Source organism: Aspergillus pseudonomiae, assembly GCF_009193645.1.
Source record: "Aspergillus pseudonomiae strain CBS 119388 unplaced genomic scaffold BDV37scaffold_77, whole genome shotgun sequence".
Classification (NCBI taxonomy): Eukaryota; Fungi; Ascomycota; class Eurotiomycetes; order Eurotiales; family Aspergillaceae; genus Aspergillus; species Aspergillus pseudonomiae.
This window is the reverse complement of record NW_022476069.1, coordinates 127,631-142,706: the sequence shown is the minus strand read 5'-3', so window position 1 is coordinate 142,706 and position 15,076 is coordinate 127,631. Positions and strand designations below refer to the sequence as shown.

Genomic DNA, 15,076 nt, shown 5'->3' with positions numbered 1-15,076 from the left:
GCAGTTAGCTTGATTCAAAGTGTTATTGTCACGGGTATTCAACTTTTATTGAAATTTCGATTACATTAAGAGCTCGTTCTCTAGGATGTAGCCATATGCTTCTAACACCTTCCCAATCATGCGTACTACATCCCAATGTGCTTCTCCACTCAGAAGTTTTGCCCAAAGCTTAATGACCCGAACACATAGTTCAAAAAGGTGAGGTGCCTTCCCGCTCCCTCTCACCAAACAAGTTGCAGGGTCTGCTTCTGTTACAATATCATCGAGGTAAGCGATCAACGTTGCTTCCTCCTTATCGAGGGGCGCCTCGGCCAGGCGATTTTGTATAGCAAACAACCACTTGCTAACCACGAAAGCGCACTCAAGGGCACAGAGCGAATGCTGAAGGGACCATCTAAAAGCCTGACTCCGTGTGACGATGCTAACACCAATCTTGACTGGAATGCTGAGTGCATGCGCAGCGTATAGCACTGCGCGTGCTAGTTTAGGAGACGGTGTTAGGGGCGGACTTTGGTGTATAGACATCGCAATTTCGTAGGGATTATGGGTGTTGAGCGCGCGCCACGGACCTACATCAACAACCAACCGAATATAGGCCATTCGAAGCAAAGCTGTCGAGTTGAAGGAAATCGGGCCATGTGGACTCCCAGGACGAAGGGATGATTCTGGGTCTTTATACCATCCATTCTGCCAGTTCTTCAGTGCTTGCTCCACACTGGCGGCATCTGGAGGAGACAGGCTCTGTTCTGAGCCAGGTCTGCATTTGCTCAACTCGCGTAGGAAGTAGATGTGTTGAATCAAGGCCAATATTAGGGTGTATCCACCGAGTGAGGAATATCCCTTGAGAATTTCGTTGTCTTCCTTGGGCTCTAAGAAGAGGTTTGAGAAATAGGATTGAAATTGTGGCTCAGGTTCGGATCTAGCCCGGAGTTCCTGCCACTCCTTCTCGGTTCGGGCCGCCCAATCAGCTTCGCGCGAAGGAAGATCGATATTAAGTTCTGAGGTTCGAATAGGAGGAGGGGTGTCATTCGCTATTGTGTGGAAATTTAAAAAACAGTATATGATAGCGATTGTCCTCTTGAAGCCTTCAATTTGAACCCATTGAGCCCAGGTAATGCCTTCCTGTGTCCGGGTTTGCACCTTCAGAAATTCTTCCTCTCGCACAAGGTTGACTATCGTGTTCTGTAGACCAAAAGCTTTGTTGTAGATGGCTTTTGAATTCCCCCACGTTGCCATTGCCATAAGCAAGAGCAGTGTCTGTGCAGCAGGCAGTGGCTGGAATTGAGGGATGCAGGCCTGGCCCGCAGTCGAGTCTGACGGGAGTTCTGGTACAGAGAAAGAGCGTTCCATCCAAGGCTGGCCGGGTTGCAATTCGGTCGGTGCCTCATCTTCCATTGGAAATGACCTATGACGAAGCTCGGCTTTGCGATTACGCAGACGTTCTTGGACTATGGCATAAGACGTTTCGAACAGCATTCTCGCATTATCATGTTCGAAATTAGACTGGGCTCCAATAACCGCCATAGCTAGTAGTAATTCAACTGGGCACCTTTCCAGTGAAAATGTAGGGATGTGAAGAAAGGGCAAATGGCGGTGGAATCCCGAGAAGTATGTCCCGAGATAACGGGTCAAAGTATGGCGTGACTGAAGCACAAATTCCGGCGGAATGAGAGGACTAAAGACTTGAATTTGTGCAAAGACTTTGTCCCAGTGCTGTTGCGTGATGTGCCATGGATCCTTGTAAGTTTTCACCGACGGCGATATATCAAATGAGGGAAATGTCGACGAGAATTCATCAAATAAATTCGGGACTTGTGGACGAACTGGGGCTACATCAGATGAAGTAGTACTGGGAAGTTGCCAACGAATACCGGAAGGCTGAGGACCCGGCTCATCAATTAGGGAGAATGTTGGCAGTGGCAAGGCTGGCTGGCCATAGATCAATGGTGATGGTACAGTCATATTGTCAAGGATGTGAGTGAAATCTCCAAAATTGGGGGCCGACTGGTCCCACAGTGCCTGTGACGAGCTGACAGGAGCCTCTACGGACATTGCGGCTGAATTATCCGTATCAGTTCTGGATAGACTTGAGGTGAATGCATCTGAGACAGGAACCAAGCATGTGTCGGGGGTTGGTAGCATGGACGAAGAATGACCTGAATCGTCGTTGACAGTGAGGGCCGTGTCTTGTCCTGTATGGGTATGGTGCGGTGTGCTTTCTGCGCCATGGAGAGCATAACCAGAATGCTCCGGCGATTTGCGGCGATGATTCAAAGGAGTCCCAGAGCCATGGGCGGTTGTCGAAGTAGCAGGATGGCAGAGGCGTAGGTGACGTGCGAGGAGGTCACTGGTTCAGCCATCTTTAGCCGTATATACAACTAAGGAGGATCTGTATCTGCTTTTACCTTCGGGTAAAAGTTTCTGGGCAGGCAGTACAACCAAAGGGTTTTTCCTTCGTGTCTGTAGTATGTGAGCGAGGGTTCGTGTCTGTTGGGTACTAAAGAATTGGAATCCCTACGTAGCCGTTCATGTCGTTGCAGGTGCTCGTTCCGTTGGAATTCTCTAGCACAAAATTGGCAACGGAACAATCTATTCTTCTTGCTCGGGGAGGAGGCATTTTGACGAGTCTGCCTTCCCCCAGTTCTCTCCACAGGTGGCATCTTATGTTTCTTTCTGGTCGGCATCGGCAAAGCTTGCCCAGGCCTTGAGACGTTAAGTTGAAGAGATTCGCTTTGACAATAAATGCTGTCCCAGAATCGCTGAGTCATCCTCGAGTCACGGGACCCATGACGATCTTGATTTGATACCCATCGTGATAAAATATATGTCCACCAGAAAAATATTGAAATACACCGTATGGAGTCCAATCTGTGTGTTATTCATGCTTATAGCTTAGGCGCCAGCGGCGTGCAGTGTGCTCATCTCTTATCGCAAGGAAAATAATTTGGCCATATACCAGGTTACAGAGAGTCCCAAGGATTGAACTATAGAAGCAATCTAAGGACAGTAAAAAGTATTAACATATAGGACCAACAAAAGGGCGAAACTAGAAATAGTAAATATTAGTGCTTAGTAATAAAGAAACGTAACAAGAGAAATCAAAATTACGTGATAGAATCTCTCATATACGAGCAAGAAAGCAGTGGGGTGCCCAGAACGTTGTAGATTGTGGCCTGCAGGCCCTAACTTCTAAGTCAAAGATCCATGCTTACGTCAGGATGAGACTTCTTTGTCTAATACTATGGGAAGCCCATCTATTATATAGCATCGCCTTATGCTTATATGGCATAGCACGGTAAAAGACTTTACTACGTTGAATCGTAGACTTCAAATGGCTGAACAGTTGATAGGGTTCAACCTCCGTCCGTGGTTAACCGCGGTTAACCTACTTTTAACCTTAACCTACTTAACTTTGGCTACGTTACGGCGGTTAGGTTAAGGTATGCCACTTTAAAATTAGCGAAGTTCAATAACATGAAGAGTTGTAGAACTGTATAAGCAAGTTGAGCAATTAAAGTGCACCTGGTACAATGTTTAAATCAATTTGAGAAGTATCTACAGGATGGTTCAGTATACGAAATCGAACTTAGGTAGCCCTAAGCATCGAGATGACTAGCGTGCATGACTCACGAGGCGCTATTTAAGAATACGATGGCATCCACTTTCTTTATTTTTTTTCTTGTTTCCTTTCTAGATTCCAATCTTCCTGAATTACCCACAATGGCTACTCATCTCAACTTTGTCACTCTCGACGTTTTCACCACCACGCCGTTCAAGGGCAATCCCCTGGGCGTCGTCCACCTTTCTCCAGAGCACCCGCTCTCCCAGGCCCAGAAGCAGACCATTGCCCGAGAATTCAACCTCTCAGAATCAGTTTTCATCCACGATGTCGACCCAAGCAACGATTCAGATCCACACACCCGTCGCATCGACATTTTCACGACGAACAAGGAACTCCCCTTTGCCGGCCATCCCACCATCGGCACGGCCAGCTACCTTCAGGCGCAGGGAATCAACAAGCTAATCACCAAAGCCGGCCCCATTGCCATCCACTCCGACGCAGAAGGGCTGGTTAGCGCTTCTATTCCGCACGACACCCATCTCAACTCGAAGGTCCTCGGCGACATTGAGTCGACCCTCCGTGTGGACAAGCTGCACCCCACGTCCGAGATCCGCTCTGCGGAGCTCCAGGCCCCGATCTTCAGCATCGTTAAGGGCATGACCTTTGCTCTTGTCCGCCTCCCGAGTCTGGATCTGTTGTCTCAGGTCTACCCGGGCGCTTTCCCCTGTGCAGTGAGCGACCTTGTTGATGTAGAGTGGAGTGAGACCTTCATTGGGAGGTACTATTACGTGGTAATGGGAACGAGTGTCTCAGATGCTGGGGTAAGGACTGTTCAATTGAGAACGAGGATGATGGAAGATCAAATGGAAGATCCGGCTACAGGGTCGGCGGCGTGTGCATTGACTAGCTATCTTGCACTTCATGAGTATAGCGAGACAAGCATTCAGTTCCAAGTAACGCAGGGCGTTGAGATGGGGCGGCAGAGTGATATTGCAGTCGAGGTTAGGGTTGATGTCGGAGAAGATGGGGTGAGGAGGGTAAGGGAGGTACATCTCGGGGGAAAGGCCAGACAGATCATGAAGGGAAGTATACTTGTCCCTGTTGTTTGAGTAATTTGTGCATTTCGAAGGGGTTTCAGGCTATCCGCCTGGTCAGTCGTCCTTGAGCCAGATAATACAAGCATTCAGTAGCCAAAGAAGTCTTTCTTCACCATCAAGCTATCAGCCACTACTCTTCTCTGTTTCATGTCATACAGAAATCCCGAATTCTTCACATCCTGTCCGACTATGAACGCAAGCAGTAGCGCGATAGAAGCAGATAGTCCGGAAGACGCTGGACGACCTCATCTTGCGAGGTCTGACCATAGTGCACGATTTTATCTTTAGCCCACCAAGACCCTAGTTGTTTAGCAGCGAGGCGAGGCTAGACAGACATGCTTTGAATTTAGGACGGCTGGGTAACACTGGCCAAGTTCAAGAACTGGCTAAGGGAGAGTTTGGGCATCACGGACAAGGGGCGGAATACGAGGAGAATAACCATAGTTGAATGTAGTTTAGCAGTTAGAGGATGGTGAGGAAGTCTGAGACTGTAGATTCAAAGAGGGTTATACAACTTATCCATGACGATGGGGGGAAAGACCACAAGTCATAGGCCACAGCCTCCAAGCCATCATCATACGTTATCCAACTCTCAAGCAAATCCTATAGCCGTCACTTTCAAACAATTTTAAACCGCTTGATACGGGGGGAACCCTTCTCAATGCCAGCCAACGGATCGCCATCCATGATTCCCACAACATAACAGGCTCCAATGTAAATATAGTGTGAATCTATCTTTCTCAGAACAACAGGTGTCTCACAACCAAAGAGGATGCCGATGATATCCCCCTTGCATGTTCCAGGAGGGCCCCACCCACGATGCCCTTGGCTAGTCTCAAAAAACGCATAGCACATTCGGAGTACTATAAACGAACTTGAGAGTTGTGCGAGACTGCTCATACTCCAATGTTTACTGCTGTCACTATCCAAAAGCCTCCGTAGTCGAGTTCCATCAATTGGCTGATCTAGATATTGGATGGTCCTGGTATCCTGTAGAAACTTAGCGGACCCTACATCCATATTCAGTAATACGAATGACATATAGGCAATTGCCCTTTCCAATACCGAGGGTTCAGGGTTTAGACCAAGCTGCATATCACTGTCAGGGACTTGGTCAAAAAGCAGCAGCCTTATAATAGTGAGGAAGACCCGAACTCCTCTATCATCCCGTTGATCTTTATGAGCCTCAATATAATCTATCCAGAATTGAGCAAAGCTTTTAGTGTCACCCCAAAAGTATACGTGCGTTGAGACCTCACTCAAGTGAGTCCCAGGAGCCTCTAGGGTATTTTCATAGCAAGAGAGTGGTGGTATATTCTGTTTCAGCATAAATCCATCAGCATCGAAACTCGCCATTTGAGCGGGAACTGGAGTCCACATCCTTGCCTTCGACAACAGATCCCAATTTGGAACCCACGAAGGTAAGAACAGATGGTGCCCCAACACCTCTGTTTTATCATTGACAAAACCGTGGCCTGCAAATAGCAGTATGTCCAATCTACCGTCTGCCTCAAGGCACATCTTTGCAAATTTGCAGAACGTCTCCTCTGCCGAGATAGAATAGTTCGGGGTTACACCATGGCGCAACATACTGGCCATACTGTAGAGCTTATCTCTAGGGTCTGAGGCCTGGGCTGTTTGTGTGGCGATGAGGATCTTTTTCCAGTTATATGCTGTGTTGAACGTTTCTGTGCTTGCAGCTTCTTCTACTAGCCGAATAATCTCAGCATACTTCATGACCTGTGCTGGCCCATAGTTTTCCTGGTAGAGAGGAGTTGATAGATAGAGCCAGATGTTCATGTGGACAAATGAGGGGCATTCGTAGGGGCGAAGTCTCATAATCCATGTGCCTATAGCGACCAAGTCCTGGAACTGAAAAGACCTCATGCCACAGAGCATCGTGACTTTCCTTGCAAGCACAATCTCTTGGACTATCCATGCGCGCGTCCAATACGACCGCCGCACCAATTGTACAATGCCGTCCCAGAACTTATTTCCCATTTCGTCGCCGTCCGAGTTTCTTTGCCACAGTTCGGTCTGGCTAGGGGCCATCCATGAAAGAGGGTCGTCCCCATCAAGGGATGCAGCTACTCTGCCGGTTATATCAATCATCACCTCTATGGCATAGTCGCTGTCATCCGCTTCCACACCTAACCATGACAGCACCGCATCCGCAGAACGGTAGATTGAAGACATCTGCAGTACCTGGCTGTTTTTCTCGGGAATGTCCTCCTGATTAATGCAGATGGCATCCACCCAGAAGAGCATATCTGCGAGCTCCCACGTACTGTTCGCTTCTGTAAGATCGCGGTAATGTAGTAAAAACTCGAATAGATTTTTAGTCACGGGTGCGCTATGGCCGTTGATTGTGATTGGGTTGTTTGGAGTGTCCTCACCCCACACATACGACAGAGCAAAATACTTTTGGTCGTGTAATGAGGTGGTAAACATGGTAAGTTGCAGGCTTTCGTCAGGGCTGGCTGTTTGCCGGGGGTGCAGCCTCAACAGCCGGATCTCAGGCCTGGACGGATCCAGCGGCCGATAGATGGACTCCGACGTTGAAGCCATAACAGGAAGTGTGCTCGTATAAGATGCTGACTATTAAGCAAGCTGGTAAAAGAGGTCTCAGGGATGTCGCATGAGCTGAATTAAGGTCTGTGTAGTGGAACATGGCGGGGTCTGGCTTGGCAAGGCTTCGTTGCTTTTTGCCGTATATGCAGGTCTGATCTTTTCCTTACGGTTATTTGTCAATTTAGCGAGGGTGTGAACCCGTCAATGAGCTAGCATAACCATCCATCGTGAGCAGTGGTGTCCGATACTCTCGAGAGGGACCCCCCGATATCAAAAGACGTGGGTCAACATGGCATCAAATCAGACGTCGTGACTATTTCCCCCCAGGGTGCCTGTATCCGACAGAATAGTGCTTATTTACCCTCTAGAACAAGTTACCTACTAATAACACAAATCTCTCTCATTGTGCAGTAGGACGAAGACCATTAGTACATCATTGCCTGGAAGCTGCACGCATAAATGTGACTGGACCTCGGTTTCACTTTCTATACTTTGCGCTATGCCAAGGGTCTCGGCTGAAATGTCTTTGAAATTCTCCTTCTGTAGGGCTTTAAATGCATTTTCCTGCACTAAGAAATCCTGAACATGAGTTAGATGTTTAAGAATCTCTATTAGTTTGAGAACTATGGGCCAGATGGGAATTACGCTCGTGTTGATATCCAGGCATTAACTGGGGTTATGTCAACTATTACCCATGCTTAGTAAGAAATTGACGCCAATGCCCTAGTTATGTATAGCCTATCAATAGCCTATGTCGGATACGCCTCGTATCGCTTCTATTCTTATAGCACTCGACTCCCACTCCGGAAGTACGTCGCAAACAACTACACCACTGATCTCCATTCTCCACCATGCGAGCCATTCGTGTCCATCCAGCTCCTCCAACATCCACCCCTTACTCACCCTCAAACCCCGCTCCATCCTCAGCCTTACATCTTGATCACAATGTCCCCATCCCCAAGCCATCAAAGCCCGGCGACATCCTCGTGCGCGTCAAAGCCACAACCGTAATCCGCGATATGCTTACATGGCCTGAGACCTACTATCACGAATATGCCATAATCGGCAACGACATCTCAGGAATCGTGACAGAGGTCTTCTCCCCGGACTGCAAATTCCAGCAGGGAGATGAGGTTTTCGGCATGGCAGCTACAGACCGCGCAGCCGCATGGGCGGAATACGCCCTTCTCAACGAGGATGAACTCGCCCTGAAGCCAAAAGCCTTGACCTTCGACCAGGCCGCGGCGTTGCCTCTTAGCGCACAGACGGCCTATGAGGCATTGTTTGATCACGGTGGTATTCCTATGCCCTCAGCGGAGGAGGCTATTAAGAACCAGGCCCAGTCCTCTGGCCAGAAAGGCCAGCGGGTGCTGATTACCGGTGCCGCTGGAGCGGTAGGGATTTATCTCGTTCAGCTGGCGTCTGCAGCGGGAGTACATGTTGTGGCGGCCACGAGTTCGAATGCTCGGAATGAAGAGTTCCTTCGCAATCTTGGTGCTGATGAGGCGGTTGAGTACAGTATGCTGAATAACTACCGAGGGGTGTTCGATGTCATTATTGATGTGGTTGGGGGAGAGGTATTGGCCAAATGTTGGGACTATGTGAAAGAGACTGGGGTGTTGGTCTCTGTCGATTCGGCGAGTTTTAACTTTGTCGAAGAGCATGAAAAGCGCGGAATACGCAAGGATGGTGTTCGTGCTTTGTTCTTCATTGTTAAAGGCAGTAGCAAGGCCTTGCATTATATCGCCGAACTTGTGGATCTGGGCTCGGTACAGTCTTTCGTCGTTGAGGCTTATCCCTTTTCAAAAGTACAGGAGGCGTACGATTATGCTAATGGGCGGTATTCTGGACGTGGGAAGTTGGTACTCACGGTTTAAATGTGGGACCGCATGTCAGCGAATTGATAACTACTTCACTTCCAGAGGAAACTTGCTTTTCGTGATTATCATTGTCTGCATATCAAATTTACCTAATTTAGCATAATAAGTATAACCGGACTTGAACATAAGTCCACCTATTATGTGCGAAAGAGAAATAGTTGCTTTTTTTCCTAGCTTCGCTTCGCTACCTACGGAGGCTACGATTCTGTAGAAAGGCCCTGACATCTTATTGTAACCGGGTTAGTATGAGTGCTTATCATCCCAGAGCCTTACCTGCGTCTCATTCCTACAGCCTATTGCATCCACAGGCCCAGGTCCTTCCGGTACTACATACCCGACATTCTGCGTCCCACACTCTATGCTATTATCAATTTTTGCTTTGTGTACCCCAGGCCATAGGAAGTTTTATTGAATGGTAGAGACTGGTAGTCATCTTAAGCAGCTTGATACACAACACAATTTTGTGGAACTGCAATAAAATTCCACTATTATGAGAGCATGCTGTAAGGGTAACCAAAGGAGCTGGTAGTATTCCGTATAATAGCCGGGAATCTTGTGGGGCCGGCCTATCCATACAATGACTCCACTCAGTTTCCCGATAGGCTACGGGCCCGAGCCTACGGCAACCCATACTCTCTAATAGCCTATCCTATCCGAAAAGCTGTGTCAACATCGCAAAATGCCGGGCTAGCCGAATATTACATTGTTGCTTAGTGTCTCCATCGAGCTGTGACCCTCAGAGTCCTATTTAAGGACCTCGATGGGCATGGCCAAAGTTCACTCCACAACACAAACACCAACAGTACCTCGAAGTGTGATATATCTTAATATCCGGAACACTAGCTATCCCCTGCCAAAGTTTCTATCAAGATCACGAACCACTCAAGATGCAGAGGATAGTGGTTATCGGAACAGGCTTTGCCGGAATGTGGAGCGCCCTCGCTGCCATGCGGTTGATAGACCTCAACGGAGGGAAAGCTGCCGGTATTGAAGTGACTGTAGTATCACCAGAGCCAACACTAGTCATACGTCCACGATTGTACGAACCAGACGCAAAAAGCATGAGTGCTCCACTTGAGGATCTATTCCGTGTCACAGGTATCCAGTTTGTCAAAGGCACCGTCGAGACAATCTGCGTTCCGCAACGCCTGGTGAAGATTGTGGACCAGGCCGGAGTGTGCTCAACCCTTTCCTACGACCGGCTCGTGCTGGCAGCCGGCAGCCACTTGAGACGTCCGAATATCCCAGGGCTTCGTGAGCACTCATTCAGCATCGACCAAATCGGCGAAGCGGCAGAGTTTGAGGCTCATCTGCACAGTCTGGCCGCGCGTCCTCCTAGCCCGGCTCGCAATACAGTTGTCATCGGAGGCGGCGGTTTCACGGGTATTGAGATCGCAGCTGAGCTTCCAAGCCGCTTACGTTCGATCCTCGGTCAGGATGCGGAGGTTCGCGTCGTCATTATCGAACAGGCAACCGAAATTGGGCCCGAACTAGGAGCCAACCCACGACCAGTTATTGTCCAAGCTCTCGCAGAGCAAGGGGTAGAAACGAAGCTGGGGGAGGCAGTTATGTCAGTGGACGACAAAGGTGTGGTGACTACCAGCGGCGAGCGCATCGATTCCCTCACGGTCCTCTGGACGGCCGGAGTAGAAGCTACCCCGTTGACCCAACAAATACCAGGCGTGAAAGACAAACTTGGTCGTCTCCACGTCGATGCAGATCTGCGTGTCCCATCCGCGAAGGAGATCTTCGTCGCAGGTGATGCAGCCTTGGCTGAGACAGATAACAACGGCCACTATGCAATGATGTCCTGTCAGCATGCCTTGCGCCTTGGCCGCTTTGCCGGACACAATGCTGCTGCTGATCTGCTGAACGTTGCGGCGAAACCCTACTCTCAACCTACTTATGGAACGTGCCTTGATCTGGGGCCATGGGGAGCAGTTGTCACTGAGGGTTGGGAGCGCACGGTTAGGTTCAAAGCATCCGTGGCTAAACCGATAAAGGAGAACATTAACCGCGTCGTGATATATCCACCTAGTGCGAATCGTGCTGAAGCGTTTGCTGCTGCTGACCCGGAGTGCCCTGGTCCCGTTTTGACTTAATATTGCCAAATAGAGACCTCATACATCGCTTCCAATTATAATAGATCTTAGATTTGCGATGCATCATGGGACATCAAGGAAGTATTTCATCATTAGCATATAGTTATACAACAAAGGAAGACATTTTCATCACGTACTGGACACCAATTCGTAGCCAAATTTGAGGCCTGGAATTTGGGAACCCATTGCCAATATCCAAGGTATCTACCATGTAGTGTAGTACAATCTAAAGCACCGTACATTTGATGTGATTGGGAATATTTATAGGCAGACAGCTGGATGTATACCAGCCAGGATGTAATGAAATAGAGTAAACAAACACTGACCCTGTCGAGTATTACATGGTATCCACCTTAACAGACTAGCATTAGTAGATCATCAGGGCCGCGCAAGGATGCTATGAAGAGGTGCTATTATTGTCTTAGTCACCAATGCAAATCATAATTATAAGCTGCATGGTTCAATTATGGACCCCATATATAGAGCTGCACGATGCAGTGAGCTGGGCCTATAACAGATTCGATTAATGCTACTCTATCTCAGGTGTAGTCCGTTTCACGACGGGATTTTGTCTTGCATCCTTGGCTCTAACAGGGATATTACTTAGAATCAAATATCCATGTTTCTATTGTTGCATTCTTATCAAGAGTTCAATTCATGAGACGGTGCCTACAAATATGGTATACTGGTCACAGATATTAAAGATACGTATCGCAGGTTTTATGCATTCCATAAATGCATAGTTAATAATGCCTCGGAAACCTGCAGCCGATAAGTAGTCTTAAGACACTCGGATAAGGTGGAGAATAACTAACCATCACACAGTGGGGATAACGGTCTAGTCAACTAGCGCCGGATGCAGATTAGCCCCTGTCCCATAGCGGGAAAGGCCGTCGATATAAATTCCGGTTATACCCCAACTTCCCCAAGGTACCTGACAGGAAAACCGTTCAATCTCGCCATCTCTCAAGGCTAGAACCGGGGATGAGAGAACAATTGGACCTCCAGTATCCTCACCCGACGCAAACCACCTTCCAGGATGAGCTTGATCGGAGCAGACCCCCACGAAAGTGGAGATGGCGAACCAAAATGGGGCCACAAGCAGGGCTTATCAGCAAACTAGTTTAATTACTGTCTTAGCCCACCGCGGACGACCGACGGGCCACCGGGGTGATCCCCACGCAGTCAATGGGCATAAATAAGTGGAATTCTGGCCATTTTGGCGACAGTATCCGAGACAAGAAGGTGTGTGTGTCAAGTTCGTTTCCTCGGATCTCGATATGCAGCTGCAGAACCTTGTTCTCGTTGGCTCCCTGGCCGCAGGGGCAGTCGCAGGAGACTTTAGGAGACAGACTGCCACAAATGGCACTGCCTGTGCACAGATCAGCAGCAGGGCGGCTCGGACTTTAGCGGCTTCGCCGTCGGGTGCGTTTCGTGTGCATTCTGCAGGAACACTTATACTGATTTGCATGGTGTTGCAGCTACCCCGGTCGTGGATGGTGAGCTTGCTCTGGCTTGCTTGAAGTCTGTCCCTCTCGGCAAGGCGCAGGCTCTTCAGTTGATGGAGTCGATTTTCCCGTATGTGGAGTGGCAGTCTGGTAGGTTAACTTTATCCATTCTATCGCTTGTGTACTATAGCCAAGGATTACTGACGGTACACATTAGATACTTCGTATATCAAAGATCCGCCCCCGGCTTATCTAGAACCGGCGGCGGATATCTGGGCCGAACTGAATAAGGTGTACGACAACATCAAGTCCGACGCATATGCCGGAGAATATGACTTCCAGGCCGATCTCTTCAAGGCATTCAACCTCGCCCATGACGGACACTTCCGTTTCTTCCCCGATCTGCTGACCAAGGTACTGACGTTCCACCGCAATGTTGGTCTGGTGTCCGTCAGTTTAGACGGCAAGGAGACTCCCCAGATCTATGTGCACAGTAAGATGCCTCCTTCCGAGTTCAGCAGAAGCTCTGTGAACAACAGCACTAACTTCACCAGCCGATATTGTCGGAAAGGTCGAGAACGGACTCGATCCCTCGCCCGTAAAGTCAATCAATGGACAAGATGCGGTGAAGTTCCTCGAGGATTGGTCCCAGCTGGGCAGTCTGAACGACCCCGACGCACTCTACAACTCACTTTTCTTCTCGAAGCCCTTCGCAGCAAGCACCCCGGGCTTCGATGGGTACTTCTCCGGAAGTGCCCGCTATGGCTACATCTACCCTGGCAATACCACAACGATCGAGTTCGCCAACGGAACGAGCAGATCCTACCGAACCACCGCCAACATCAAAGCCGATCTCACCGGAGTGACCGACGGACCAAGCATGTACCAGAAGTTCTGCACGGGACCCTCCAGCACGGAGTCCGCAGCGTCAGCAACATCCTCTCCAGCAGCGGCCACCGCTACTCCAGCGCCTGGTTACCCAGACCCCGAAGTTATTAGCTCGGACAACGTCATCTCGGGCTACTTCCTCGACTCAGACCGGAACTCTGAAGTCGCCGTGCTGAGCATGCTATCGTTCGAGCCCAGCACGCCCGCCGAGTTCCAGGCCGTGCTCGAGAAATTCCTCCGCCACGCCAAAGCCGCCGGCAAGACCAAGCTCGTCATCGACGTCTCCGGCAACGGAGGCGGCTACATCCTGCAGGGCTACGACACCTTCCGGCAGCTATTCCCCAGCATCGTGCAAGACGGATACACACGCTTCCGCTACACGGAAGCCCTCGCCGCCATGGCTGAGCAATTCGCCGCCGTCCTCCCCGAGGACTACAACCCGGACACCGCCACGTTCGACCAGATTCAGATGTTCGAATCGCCCCCGAACTACCGCTACGACCTCAACCTCCAGAACAAGCACTTCACCTCTGTCGAGGAGAAGTTCGGGCCCCACGAGTACAACGGCGACCAGTACACGAGCATCATCCGGTGGGATCTGGACGACCCGCTCACCACCGTCAACCAGACATTTGGTATGGGCATGGAGATCACGGGGTACGGCACGCGCCGGAACTTCACGCAGCCCTTTGCCGCCGAAGACATCATCATCCTGTATGATGGCTACTGCGCCTCGACGTGCACGCTCTTCTCCGAGTTCATGCGTCTCCAGGGCGGCGTCAAGAGCATTGCCATCGGCGGGCGGCCGTCCTCGGACCCGATGCAGGGAATCGGCGGGATCAAGGGGTCCAACAATTTCGCATTCTCCTATATTTACTCGCTCGCGCAGTTGGCTATCCAATCCGCTACCCCCGGTCAGGAACACGCGGCGAACTGGTCGGCGCTCACGGAGCTAAGCGAGCTGCCCACGAACCGCTCGACAGATACCTCCGTCAACGTGCGCGACAATATCCTCCCCGAGAACCTGGAGGACGGGCTTCCGTCGCAGTTCGTCTATGAGAAGGCCGATTGCCGCCTTTTCTACGAGCCGGAGATGATCGTAGACGTCGCTGCGATGTGGGAAGCTGCTGCTGATGCGGCATGGGGTGACAAGGAGTGTGTCAACGGACACCTCGGTCTGAAGAAACGGACGGCTACACGAGCTCGTCGGAGTAGGAAGTCCCCGCCGCGGAAGATGACCGTCAATGTACCTGCGAATCCGATCTCGGATCGCTCGCCTTGGTGGACGCAGAAGCATGGCACTCGGGTGCCGCTGTGAGTATCTGGCAACTAAATGTGGCCTGCCTGTTGCATGTTAGACCCGCATGGCCGAGCCTACATCGGCTCGTGGATTAGATGTATATTATTTAATTGATGTCCAGAATAGTTCCTAGTATGAGTAATCAAAGTTTACCTCAAACTCTTTATTCGGAAGAACAACGGGGTTAATTAAGTCGTCTGAAGCATTTCATTTCGCTACCAATGCTCA

The 15,076-nt window shown here is 49.9% G+C and overlaps 6 protein-coding genes across 6 annotated transcripts; 4 read left to right on the top strand and 2 right to left on the bottom strand.

Annotated features, from left to right (window-relative positions):
• Positions 1-60: 60 nt before the first annotated feature.
• BDV37DRAFT_296846 (uncharacterized protein) lies at positions 61-2,730 on the bottom strand (the record flags this gene model as incomplete). The annotated part of the gene is made up of 3 exons (XM_032090202.1): positions 2,519-2,730; positions 2,406-2,460; positions 61-2,347 (listed from the first exon to the last, which is right to left on the bottom strand). The coding sequence occupies exons 1-3, from the start codon at positions 2,682-2,684 to the stop codon at positions 61-63; spliced, it is 2,508 nt and encodes an 835-aa protein (XP_031937871.1). The 5' UTR covers positions 2,685-2,730.
• Positions 2,731-3,695: 965 nt separating this feature from the next.
• On the top strand, positions 3,696-4,875 carry BDV37DRAFT_257441 (PhzF family phenazine biosynthesis protein). Its single transcript, XM_032082948.1, has one exon. It carries the CDS (start codon positions 3,721-3,723, stop codon positions 4,669-4,671), a length of 951 nt encoding a protein of 316 aa, XP_031937870.1. The 5' UTR covers positions 3,696-3,720; the 3' UTR covers positions 4,672-4,875.
• Positions 4,876-5,277: 402 nt separating this feature from the next.
• Positions 5,278-7,227, bottom strand: BDV37DRAFT_286556 (HET domain-containing protein; the record flags this gene model as incomplete). The annotated part of the gene is made up of 1 exon (XM_032087941.1): positions 5,278-7,227. One exon carries the CDS (start codon positions 7,225-7,227, stop codon positions 5,278-5,280), a length of 1,950 nt encoding a protein of 649 aa, XP_031937869.1.
• A 675-nt stretch (positions 7,228-7,902) lies between these two features.
• On the top strand, positions 7,903-9,128 carry BDV37DRAFT_257438 (NADP-dependent oxidoreductase). Its single transcript, XM_032082947.1, has one exon. The coding sequence runs from the start codon at positions 8,082-8,084 to the stop codon at positions 9,105-9,107; it is 1,026 nt and encodes a 341-aa protein (XP_031937868.1). The 5' UTR covers positions 7,903-8,081; the 3' UTR covers positions 9,108-9,128.
• Positions 9,129-9,943: 815 nt separating this feature from the next.
• On the top strand, positions 9,944-11,219 carry BDV37DRAFT_296844 (NAD(P)/FAD-dependent oxidoreductase). The gene has a single exon (XM_032090201.1). The coding sequence runs from the start codon at positions 9,998-10,000 to the stop codon at positions 11,210-11,212; it is 1,215 nt and encodes a 404-aa protein (XP_031937867.1). The 5' UTR covers positions 9,944-9,997; the 3' UTR covers positions 11,213-11,219.
• Positions 11,220-12,465: 1,246 nt separating this feature from the next.
• BDV37DRAFT_257435 (uncharacterized protein) lies at positions 12,466-14,964 on the top strand. The gene is made up of 4 exons (XM_032082946.1): positions 12,466-12,637; positions 12,694-12,810; positions 12,878-13,153; positions 13,215-14,964. Exons 1-4 carry the CDS (start codon positions 12,493-12,495, stop codon positions 14,864-14,866), a joined length of 2,190 nt encoding a protein of 729 aa, XP_031937866.1. The 5' UTR covers positions 12,466-12,492; the 3' UTR covers positions 14,867-14,964.
• Positions 14,965-15,076: the final 112 nt, after the last annotated feature.

Coding starts and splice junctions, on each gene's coding strand:
- BDV37DRAFT_257441 (XM_032082948.1), top strand. CDS start 3,721: ATGGCTACTCATCTCAACTTTGTCACTCTCGACGTTTTCACCACCACG.
- BDV37DRAFT_257435 (XM_032082946.1), top strand. CDS start 12,493: ATGCAGCTGCAGAACCTTGTTCTCGTTGGCTCCCTGGCCGCAGGGGCA. Junction 12,638..12,693: donor TTTAGCGGCTTCGCCGTCGG/GTGCGTTTCGTG, acceptor ATGGTGTTGCAG/CTACCCCGGTCGTGGATGGT. Junction 13,154..13,214: donor TCCCCAGATCTATGTGCACA/GTAAGATGCCTC, acceptor TAACTTCACCAG/CCGATATTGTCGGAAAGGTC.
- BDV37DRAFT_296844 (XM_032090201.1), top strand. CDS start 9,998: ATGCAGAGGATAGTGGTTATCGGAACAGGCTTTGCCGGAATGTGGAGC.
- BDV37DRAFT_257438 (XM_032082947.1), top strand. CDS start 8,082: ATGCGAGCCATTCGTGTCCATCCAGCTCCTCCAACATCCACCCCTTAC.